The sequence below is a fragment of the Plectropomus leopardus genome, chromosome 10 (assembly GCF_008729295.1).
Source record: "Plectropomus leopardus isolate mb chromosome 10, YSFRI_Pleo_2.0, whole genome shotgun sequence".
NCBI classification, from domain to species: domain Eukaryota; kingdom Metazoa; phylum Chordata; class Actinopteri; order Perciformes; family Serranidae; genus Plectropomus; species Plectropomus leopardus.
Genome location: NC_056472.1, coordinates 22,870,308 through 22,882,402, shown reverse-complemented (window position 1 = coordinate 22,882,402; position 12,095 = coordinate 22,870,308). Strand labels below are relative to the sequence as shown.

General features: G+C 39.5%; 2 protein-coding genes across 2 annotated transcripts in view; one reads left to right on the top strand and one right to left on the bottom strand.

Moving 5' to 3' along the window:
* tmtops2b (teleost multiple tissue opsin 2b) overlaps window positions 1-3,028 on the top strand; it is a 37,922-nt gene extending 34,894 nt beyond the window's left edge. Inside the window, exon 4 of the mRNA XM_042494617.1 lies at window positions 2,739-3,028. Within this exon, the coding sequence (XP_042350551.1) occupies window positions 2,739-2,948 (210 nt within the window). The 3' untranslated portion in view covers window positions 2,949-3,028. The remainder of the gene's footprint in view (window positions 1-2,738) is intronic.
* Window positions 1-12,095, bottom strand: part of st6gal2a (ST6 beta-galactosamide alpha-2,6-sialyltranferase 2a) — a 59,986-nt gene that overhangs the window by 1,922 nt on the left and 45,969 nt on the right. Inside the window, exon 6 of the mRNA XM_042494616.1 lies at window positions 9,640-9,814. Within this exon, the coding sequence (XP_042350550.1) occupies window positions 9,640-9,814 (175 nt within the window). The remainder of the gene's footprint in view (window positions 1-9,639; window positions 9,815-12,095) is intronic.

The window sequence follows — 12,095 nt, the reverse complement described above, 5'->3', positions numbered from 1 at the left end:
AAAAGCAACAAGTTGCAGTTTAACGAGCAGCTAGGGGCAGGACTGTTTCACAGGCACAGTGATTTCTGGTTAGCTGGTGACTCTTTGATGTCAGGACATTAGAAATGAAACGGTGAGCTTTAAGGGTGCTGAAAGGCAAATTGTGTTACCTTCAGTAAAACCAGGCAAGCTGTTTCCCCATGTCCAGTCTAAGCTAAATGGCTGCTAAATGTAGCACTGCATTTACCATGCAGACGTAAGAGTGGTATTGATGCTCTCAATTCACTCTCTACCTCATTTGACAAAAAGACTATAAATCCCAAAATGTCAAACGATTCCTTTAAGGTCGCCTCAGTGTTAGTGATGTGATTCTAAAGCCTTCGAACATGCAACCTTTAGGCCACTGCTATACCTATATTTTCACTTACAACATAAGATATATAGATATATATATATATAACATCCTGCCTGACTGACCACAGGACACACACAAACAACTCCCACATATAGGTTAGTATCATATGCGCAGATACCGATAACATCCTGCCTGAATGACCACAGGACACACACACAATAATCCTACAGCCTAAACAAGAATCTGTACCCTGTTTCCAGATTTCAGACACTATGACCTATTATAGCTCAGTACTCAGGATAAACAGTCTTCTGCTTACAGTACCTAGCTAGCTACCTAAATACATTCATAAAAAATAGCAACAGAAATATGGTAAATGAGGATGAGATTGTTAGTAATGATGATGGAATCTGAGTTGCTTCTGGTAAATTTTAAGGCACTGCATTGGCTACACAATCAATTTTATTTGTAGAGCTTTTACAATTAATATGATCATAACTGAATGTTGCAAAGTAAAAAAGTGTTTGCAGCTTACTGTACATGTACATACCTTATCAGTCCTCATATAGGTTAGTATCATATGCGCAGATACCGAAATGCACCTCTCATTAGGGAAAAGTAAAAGCGAGCAGTCAGCTTCAACACGCGCTCCTTCGGGATAAGCATGCATCAAAAAATCTCCACTGGATCTGCACAACTTCGAAAGCCCAGGGCTGCAGCTACACTGGGCAGATCATATGTTCAAAAGTCATAAGGGTAAAAGTGAAGTTCAGTTCTGCTGAAAACGAGCATGCACGCTCAGCAAAACCCAGCTTTAGCTACAGATAAAAATAGAATTGAATCCATAAAATATGGAAACGGTGCCTGCCTCAGCATGCTCTGCATGGTATCTTTCATACACTGACATGCTCCCACATATATTTAGTTACCCTTTGTTGTTTTTTTCTTTCCACCTTCCTTTGAACAATGTTGCTGATTCCTGCTTATCATTTTCACTCTGATGATTGTTATTCTGCTCACAACTCTCCTCCTCCGTTGTTGCTCTCCAGCAGGATCACAATCACCACAAATAACCGAGAAAAATCCTACAGAATATATGAGTGTGCCGTCTGCTTTGCAGCAGCATTTCCTCTGCACAGTAGTGTGTTTGTAAGCCAGTTGGCCCTTTATTTTCTTTATAAGTTTACAGTTGTAAGTTCACAGTTTACAGTAAATCTCATTAGCCTTTACAATGGAATCCTACAAAACCAATGAGACGTGTTTTCCAGCTAGAATGATGCTCTAATTAGACGTGTTTAGGAATGTTGGGTGTTTAGATACACCATTATTCTCTCTTGAAGGATTATGTCTGTATGCAGAAAGGTCAGCACTAGTTATGTAGACATTTCCTGCAATTTAAAATCCAGTTTTCAACATCATTTAAAAACTTTGGAAGAATGGGCTGTGCGTTTTCTAGCAGCTGAACCAACTGAATAATGACACATAACTGATGTAGATGTGCGAGTGTTTACATTCTCAGCAAGGCTACATCTGAATTTAGTGATAAAAGAGGTGTCACCCTTTGTATTATTTGCATCTGTGATTGCAGTGCAGACAAAACTCTTCATGAATTCTCTTTTCCTTTAGGATCATTAATAAGGCTGTTGGATTAGAGGGGCAGCTGCTGCACAGTTGAGTGAAAGCAAACTGATTAACTGGGCACAATAAACAATTAAGTTTCACTTTTACTGCACCTGCTGCTCCGTCTGTGCCCAGAGTACACTCTGCGCCCTGAGAGTGTGATGCAGTGAATAACCAAGTGGTAAATATATTCTAGTAGCGCTCCAAATGAGCTCAAAAAATAGAAAATCAATATGTAGCACCAGATGTTATTATCATGACGGGCTGCCACAAATAAAACAATTTTGTTTATCTATTTTAGATTATTTTACCAGCAACATTTCCCGTAAATGTGCAAGCAGTGCGATTTGACAAACCCATTCCTTTGGTTGTAAAAATTGATTTATTTTAAAGGAAAACCATGATGACCAATGAAAGAGGGGAAAAAAAGATGATACAATAACTCATTTCCTCACAGTATTCATGAAACACAAAGCAAACACTTTCAGACAGCAGCTCTCTGACTGTTCCTACTACTGAAGGTCAGATTTAATAAGTGTTATGAGACCATCTACTCCGCCAGTGTAGCAAGACATTAGGAGACCTTTTTCTCCTCTCAAGTGGCACTTCCTGTGTGGACATGAAAGTGCACTAAAGCATGATTTCTGCCTAATCAAACTGAACAGACCATGAGTCTCTCTGAGAGCATAAAACCAAGGTCAATCCATTTCTGATAAGCCCAAGAACTCTCCTTTTGAGCTAGTATGTAGTGCTCTTTTTATCTGTCTTTCCATCTCTTTCTCAGTTCTACAGGTGTTTCCTGATTCTGTTTCACTGCGATCACTGGTCAGCGGAGAACGGCAATACCTCAATGCCCTCCAAGACCACAGTAATCCAGCTGAACCGCAGAGTCTACAGCAACACGGTGGCCTGCACCGCCCAGATCTCCCCCGCCAACCAGTGTGGCAGCACCTCGGCCACCAAACACACAACACCCCCTGAGGTCACAACCTGAGCCTCAGCGTGACGAGACAGGAAACTAAGTCATGATAAAGGAGCGATGACTCAGCTTGACAGTTACAATGTGAACTGCCGTTGAATGTGAACTAAAGCATGATGCGTTTATAAAGTGAACGTACTTTACGTGTGAGCTTGTGTTTGTCTTTGAGCTTTTGAAATGTACAAAACACAAAAGTACTAAATGTCTGGAGACGTACATATTTTATATGGCCAAAGGTATGTGGGCACCTGAACCTATATGTGATTGCTGAACATGAAAACCATGAACACAAGTATGCTGCTTTAACAGCCTTTACTTTTCCAGTAAAGCTTTCTACAAGATTTTGCTGCCATTCAGCCCCAGTGTGAGGTCGGCAGTGATGTTGAGTGTTAAGGCCCAGCTCACAGGCAGCTTCCAATTATCCCAAAGGATGTTTGAATGGTTTAGGTCAGGGCTCTGTTCACCAAACTCTGAAAACCATTACTTCAAGAGTCTTGCTTTGTGCACAGGGGAGTTGTAAAGCTGAAACAGGAAAGGATCCTCCAAAAAGTGCACACTGTAGTCTAAAACAGTGGGCTGATTGCAAAAAGGAAACCAAAAGTACAAAACAATACGCGAGAATTTAAATTTGGCTATATAGAGTACTTAATCATTGTTTTAAAGGTTGATATGTCCAGGAAATGCTCTTCTTACAATGTCAATTTATCGATTCCACACTGTAATCGTTGATATTAAAAGGTGTAACAAATTGTTCATGATTTTCATGAACCCAGCTGTCAATGTTGTTATCAGAGAAACAGCAAGTTTTCTCTGAATTACAATGAAAACAAGGCAAAATGTTTTGGAAAATGATCTTTACAAACATTCAAGTTTTGAGAATTTTGTTTGTCAAAACTCTCATTTCTTAAAGAACTCCAAACCCAGGTGCACAAAAACTTCATCGAGGTTGAATGATGACACCTTTCTGTACTCTCACAACATCCAAATAACTTTAAAATGTATATTTCATGTCGGCTGAACTGCAGGTTTATTTTCTTCAAACTATTTTTTTCTACAAAGCAAAAATCTGGTGCCTATTCTCTGTTGCTGTCCAGTTTGTCTTTGTGCTGCTGTAAATGCCAACGCTAGTTGGTCATAGAGTTGTGCTTCTTCAAAGTGTCTTAAGTGGATTGATGTGTTCATCATTTAACTGCTGTCCTTTGCTCCTCTTTACTCAAACCTCTGCGTCTGTAAATGTTCAAAATTCTCACACAACGATGCTAAATTTATCTTTCAACTTGTATGTGACTTTGGTCTTATATTTATTTTTATTTCAGTGATGGTGTTCCCTCTTTTAATGTACTTTGTGTTATTGCATGATTTTGCTGCATGTTTCCTTGTGCATTAAATTCAAAACTGACCAGAAATCAGAGAGAGACAGTTACACTGTACCCTCTCTGGGTATGACTGGTGGTCTCACCGGTAAGAGAGAGGAGGCTATAGGAGGTTTCCATCATGGAGTTTTTGGCCATGGAGAAGGGGACATTGGATGCCAAATGATACAAATTTAATTTGCAGGAGGCAGATGGAGGGGAGAGGCCATTCTGAGATGGGAGAAAAGCTGTGATGTTTGACTACCAGATCTACAGTTTGACCAGCCAAAGAATAACGGTTTGCCAAGAAGGCTGGTTGATGGGAACCACAACTGAGCATTAGACTGTGATGCAACACACTCAGAACTAACCTGAGGAATTTGCAAAAACTTCCTGAACACGTGTGTATGAGCTCATATGTGGTTTAGAGCTTTCTTCACTTCATCCTCTGCGTTCTGGACCAGAAAAAAAGAACGCGTCAGGGAAGTGAAAACACACAAACAGCTGAAATTAAAAGTCACTGAGGGATGAGATCAAGCACCTTTGATACTGACTCAAGCTGCTTTTGCTTACTCTGAAACAGTGATAGCTGAATTAACTGCAGGGTGGTGATGCAACATGAGCATTGTGACAATCTGACTTAAGCCTGTCTGGAAGCTGACTATAGTCAGTTGGATGGTAACTCTTAAGTGATTCTAAGGTATAGGTAGTCATTTTATTGTATTTTATTGTTGGTTTTCATCATTTTAATAAATATCATTGCTGTGAAAGAGAATCATTGCATTGCTGTATATCAAAAAGAAGCTGGAGGTCCTAGTGAAAATGGTATGAAAATAAAAACTGAATTGCCACCTTGCGGTTGTATGCCTCTGCAAACCAGTCAAGTTGCACTTACAGTTTACATTCATGTCTATGAAAACATGGTTGCCCCACACACGTCTCTCTCCTGCCAGCACAGAGGATCTATACAGCACAGGTTACACCAAAGATTACGTTCACCAACTCTGACCAAGCATCTCCCCTTCTGTTCCTGAGATATGATGCAGAGCTATGGACAGATAAATGTTTTTGCACATCATTAGAATTTCACAGAGAAGTTGATCTTTGACCCTTTGGATATAAATGTCAACGCTTCATCAATTAGCCTATTAGACATTTGTGTTAAATTTTGTCATAATTAGAGCATGAATTCTTAAGTTATAGCCAAAAACATACAAACTTATTCTAATCAATTCATTTGTTCGTACAAGTGGATATTTGTTGGATAAAATGTCCTCAAGGTGTATTTGAAATAACGCTTTCACGAAGATACAATGATCACAGTCACAGTGAACTTTGATCCCCAAATTCTGATTGCAGTTCATTGGGTTTTCATTCAATTTTCTGTTCATTCAGTTTTAAGTTCATTGTGAATGGAAACTGGTGCTAAATCTGAAGAAATTCCCTCCAGGTGTTCTTGAGAAAACGCATACCTTGACCTTTGATCAATCACCACCAAAATCTAACCGGTGGATCATTAAGTCAAAGTGGACGTTTGTGCCAATTTTCAGGAATTCTTTGATGGTGTTCTTGAGATATTGCATTCACAAGAAGTGGGCGGATAGACAGACAACCCCAAAGATTAATGCCTCCGGGCGTTGCTAATGCCGGCACAGAGGAAAAAAAAAAATCACTCAGAGAAAAATGCAGTTTCCTCAGAGTGATGTGAGGCTCCCTACGGCATTATTGTCAATGGATTCTCTTACGATGAAAACCTCTGTCTTTTCTATGATGCCAAAAAAGAGCAGTAGACACTGAGATTTGAAAGTTGCTTACAATTAATTTGACATGACGGTTTCATAAACTCTGTGCAACGATGTATTCATTGGTTTTTGTTTATTTCGAAAAGATTGCAATATTCTCTTACTACAGAAGACAAGTGATTTATTTCACAATCTGGTAGACGTTTGGTAACAAATGATCTTTTACAGTCAAATGGTGAGCTGAAATATGTTTTTGAAAACCTCTGAAGCAAAGGCAACGCAGTAACAAAATCCTGCTTACTTTTACCATGTGAAGGCAGTTTTTTTATCCTCTGTTTTACAATACAAGAAACAACATGGTGTTCACTTCCTTTCCAGTAGTTGTCACATTACAGCCAATCAGTGCACTAAAAGACATTTAAGCAAGACACAGCAATACAGTTAAAGAGTCTTGGTTAATGTTTGATCAACACAGCCTAGTTTTACAGTTTGATCAGAGTCTGGCCTGGGTTTGAGAGAGAACAAGGGACGGGTCTCTCTTGATCCGCTTCTACACTCTTTGTGTCCATGATAGTGGGCATAAAATATGTGGAAGTTCAATCTGTAGTTCAAGACAGCCTAAGAGCTAAGGAGATCTGGGTGCTGGTAAGATAAAGGGAAGTTTACCATAGTTCATTTACACACACTTCCAACACTGTTTTGATACAAAGCTGGTTAAAAATGGGCAAAGCAGCCCTTGATTGCACAGCTGCATAAATTTAAGATAACAGACATTTAAATGTGACACTAACCTGAGCTAAGTTAAATTAATGTGTTTTGGTAGTCAAAGCTTGCTCTGTGATGAGTCCCTGTGTAGGAAGAAGACAAATGTCCCCCCATGGAATTAGTAGTAACAGATGGCAGTGCATCTCGTCCCTCTTAAGCCATAATGACTGCATTTCTTGAAAAAGACAAAAAAAGCACCCTCCATTTAACACACAGTCATGGCATCCGAGTCAAGATAGTGATTAACTCCCCATGCTTACACATACTAATTTCCAGTGAAAAAACAAAACAAAACTACCACGTGTTCCTTTGAAGGTTGCATGTACATAATTTAAGTCACTTTGTACAAAAGAGCCTGCCAGATGAATGCATTGTGAAGTAATGAGTATTTGCAAAAAATATTGCTCCATTTGCACTCTTTATAAATCAGCAATGGGTGACAGAAGATGTCAACATCTATACTACAGGCCAACACATTATTTACGATGCAAATAGTAGAATTAATCAGAAATAAGCAGAATTTGCAGTATGAACAGTAACATGACAAGAGTAGAAACAAAAGATTCCTACAAGGACCGTGCTGTCATTTCAGCTTGATTAATTAGGACTAGAGCAGTTCGGCCATACAATCCTTTTTTTTTTTTTTGTTTAAGATTTAAGGCCCTGTTGGCTTTAATTCAAGCCATCTAATCAGTGACTCCATGAAGTTACCCGCAATCAGTTACTGCAATCAGCACAGGAAACCAGATACAGTTTAGGTGAGAACCAGTGCAGCGCGAAAAATAACTCCGCTGCCTGTGGTTGTGATAATAGCAGGGCTGGTTGACTGTGTTAGATGAACGACTGATTCACTTCCAACAGATCAACATTTCCCCTCTGTGGTTAAACTGTGCTCCTGTGAAATCAGCCGGTGGCGTCTATCAGTCAACGCACTATAGATCTGCTACAAAGTTAGTGCAAATACACAAAACAGAAAATTTTCACCGGAATCTCCTCAGCCTTGAGAGTGGGGTATGATTTGAGCCAGTTTCTCTGAATTTTAAGCCACACGACTCACTTTGGGGTTGTACTGAATGTCAGTGTTGACGAGAGTACACGGGGGAGCATGGCTGACCATGACCCTATCATGCGCTCCTTACTGGCAGTCTCGTGCAGATGAATTGTTCTGACATTTCAGAAAGTTTGGGTCGCTGTTGTTGGGCTCTTGTAAAGTTGAGTTACGGGTCAATTCATCCATGTCTGTGCTTTGTTTTTCTCACTCTATCGGCCACACAGAGTATACCCAGCTAGTCTGTTAGTGCTGCTACCTAGAGTATTTGTGAGAAAGTAAGAGACAGAGACGACAAAGAAAGTCCCACGGGAAAAAAAAAGCAATCAAAACTCTGACTTTGACAAGCTCTTTCAGGATCTGTCTCTACATTACTGTGAACTGTACCTTTACGAGCAAACTTCTACCTGCCTGCAGCCCTGGTCTGTTTTACATGAACAGCACTCAGGTCATGACTTGACAATCTGAGGACACAGCGTGAGCTCTATAGCTACCAAAGCAATTAAATAGTACTTAATTAGTACTAATTAAATAGTATAAATTTTAATGAATAGAAGAAGAAAATGTGAAGGTACATCAAACTGTGGTCATTGGGGGACCCATATCTGATTTATGCTCTTTGTTCTCCATATTACCAAAGTGTATCCACTCAGTCCAAAAGTGCAGCAGTGTTTTCCCACAGAAACACCCCTTTTTTAATCATTCTGTATCCCCTCTGTAAATGGGGTGGGGGGGGGCTGATCTAATCAGAGCTGATCAGATTGATGGATGAGGAGAGCAGCTGCTACAGAGAGGCAAATGAATGCAAACTTTTAGACCCGGCGCAATGAACCGTTAAGTTTTACTTTCAAGACGCCTGGTGTTGTGCTGCTTTGTATGTGCCTGCAGTACTCTCTGCACTCTGAGAGTGTAGTGCAATAAATAACTGAACTGTAAATATATCTCAAATGCACTCCTAATGAATGATCCAGCTAAAAGATTATAAAAATACACACTTGGCAGCAGATATTTTAATCGTGGCAGGCCACCACAAATAAATGAATGTGGGAAATTCTTTACAGAGTGTAACTTTTAACCACAAGTCTAAAATGCTGATGATAGTGAGGCTTATTTTGTTCATAAAACATTGATCATCATGTTCAGATTAAAAAGTAATTATCTGAATTGTCGTTTTTATTCGAGAGCAAGTGAAGAGAGGTGTATAGAAACTTAAAGCAGAGAGGTGGACTTCACTCTGTTTTTAAACCTAACTAAAGAATCCGTAGTGCCGAACATCATAGTGTCACTGCTCCAAGGTAATCAGAAATCATTCTTGACAAGTACATACAATAAAAGGGGTGAAGATTTTATTGATACTGACGATCAAGTATAAGAATAATGGTCTGTTGCTTGGAGGTAAACTGCTCCTTGTATAATTGAATGTTCTGTCATAAAACTATGTGAGGCAGGAAGCATATTGAAATGTCTGAAAATGACAGTGGAAGTCTGAGACATGGAGTGGATATTGACATGCTGGAGAGTTTCTACAATGAGCTTATACTGGTCACATTCCCGCTAACCCCCTGCATAGATGTGCTGCTTTGGAGCACATTGCATTGCCACGCTGTATGTTGATAATGTCACTGTGCATACTGAAGATAAATATTTCATCATGACTTCACATGTGTGTGTGTTGGCATCTTTATCTGCTCCAGGCAGGCAAGGAAATAGATAGATAAGAGTATAGAGGAAACTACAAGAAAAGCGGCGTACATTGCATGCATACTGGCCGTATGTATGCTGTGTACGTGTGTACTCACCCATGAAGCCAGACGAGGGAGGGTTGGGCTGGATATTCTCCTGAGTGTTGCCCTGAATCACATCCCAGAGAGCCCACACATAGCTGGGGTGAAGGATGTAAAAGGGCTGGTCGGGATAGAGCTTGCGGTACTCCGTGTACGGACCAAACAGGTTGTAGTCTGGACTGGCATACCACTGGTGAAGACAGAGAGGCAAACGCCTCAGTTTAAATGACAGGGAGGTCCAATCCTGTGATTAAATATTGTCTAGACTTTCTACTGATTCTCATTTCTCTGGGCTTCATTTCAATCTTCTGGTCAATTTAAGAGCAATATAATATATAATATAAATGGGTATTTAATCATGTTTTCAATTGATTCATGTCCAACTCTTCACATCTGACACCAGTTTCATACTGGCTGCATGAGCACTGCATGACAGCAACCTCCCTGAACTGCAGCGTGTTTCACACTTGTGGTGTTCACATGGCAGCGTCGTGGCTGTGACGCCTCTGTAAAAAAAAGACTATGGCTAGTCATAGACACAGAGCGCCGCCGTCATCAACTCTCAATTGTCCGCTCTCTCTTCTACTCTGCTGAACGTGTGTGTAAGAGCAGGGTGCCTGCAGCAAACGCCGCACACCATACACTAAAACGTAGTATGCAACTGTTTCTTTGTTATTTACAGAAGTCACAAGCACTTTGTTTCATTTCAGCTCAGTGGTACTGTCTCTTGCATTTTCTATGGCGCATGGTGTTTCACCGCAGGCTGTGGAGTCAGACAGCCAACAGACAACAAAAGCCTTGTGAATATCGGCCATAAGAGTAATATAATCTGTAGAAAAAGATGTAGACTAAAATAAACACTCAATGGGACACAGTGCATTCAGGTAACTCAGGCGGCACAGAAGCAACAAGCGCTGAGAATACTCTCCTAAAGTGACAGAAAAATACAGCAGCGAGCCAAAAAAGATGACAGAGAGGGTATGCTGTTTTAAACTAAAATAAGAAACGGTAAACAGTATACTTGGGCACAAATCCTAGTTGTCTAAAATTGGTTATTTGTAATGGCAAAGAGTTTTGATTATCAAATGATAATCACTAAGTGTGTGTTCATAAATCATCTGCTGCAAAAACTCTGCTGGATAATAATTTATGTAGAAATTATTTGTAGTTGTAGTAAAAAAAGTGTCTAAATTAATGCCACCTGTCATCTTTATTCTAATTTCTGATACCTGCATTGGCCTAATTGCATTAGTTTAAAAACAAAAAACATCTGGACTAAAAGTTATCATTACAAGCTGACTAAAATGTCATGAATTTTCTTAACTAAAATGTTTTGAGTTTTCCTCAACTAAATCTTACCCTGAACTATGACGGATAAAAAGCACCATAATGTGACTAAAACTAACAAGCATTTGTCTGAAGACTACGACTAAATCAAAGCTTGTTGCCAAAATAAACACTGACGGCAAAACCAGGCTCAATGTGTTTTTCTTATGAATTCACAAATCATAGATATTAAAACTTCACTGCGCAGAAAGGTGTATGTGCAGAGTGTGACACGAGTGCTCTTTTCATATTCATCTGCTGAAGGAGGAATGTTTCTCTGTGCTCACCTTGAGTGTAAGATACATTCAAGGTGAGCGTAAGGAGTGTGAGACTTGAAAATAGAAGCCACTTTTCAGTGATGAAGGAGACATCACTTATTCAACAGTTAAATTCATGGATTGGTAAATATTTTCATAATCATAGCTTTTGATTTTTCAGCGAGGTAGAAGGAGTGGATGCCATTTCAATGTGTGTGTAAGACCATATCCAAGACAAATTATTATTTTCATATTGTTCTGCCTCATATCTTCATATTTTCACTGAATATGAACACACCAGGAGGTTATACTTTTTAATGACTTCTCTTTAAACTAAATGATACAGTGCATAACATTTCTCACTGTCACATGTTCACATGTTCTGTGTTTGTGCAGCAGCTGTGTCTCTGCACTTTAATTTCCATTATTCTCATATGCATTTTCTGCCTCAGTACATGATCAACGTTTTTTTTTGGGGGGGGTCTGTCTCATCATCCATTGGACATATTCAGCGCAGTACAATGGTTCAAACTTCAAACATGGTGATGTAATCAGCGTGCCATTCACTAGTGGGGAATGAAAATCAAATAAAACAGAAAGAAGAGGAAATACATTTCCTCTTCTTCCTCTTCTTTATTCTATACGCAAAACTGTGTCTTCTATACACAAAACCGTGCATTTAAGGGGAATTGTTTTTCTGTTTTTATGGCCAGACAAATACTGAGGTTACTCTGCAGTCCCCTGTGATTAGCCGTGTAGGTACAGTATGTTTATTAAAAAGGAAAACTTTTCTAATATAAAATCAATTATTAGGTTTACAAGGTATCAGAAAAAAGTGATAATGGCCTTTACAGTTTCTCAAAATGCAAGCTGACGTTTTAATCGTAT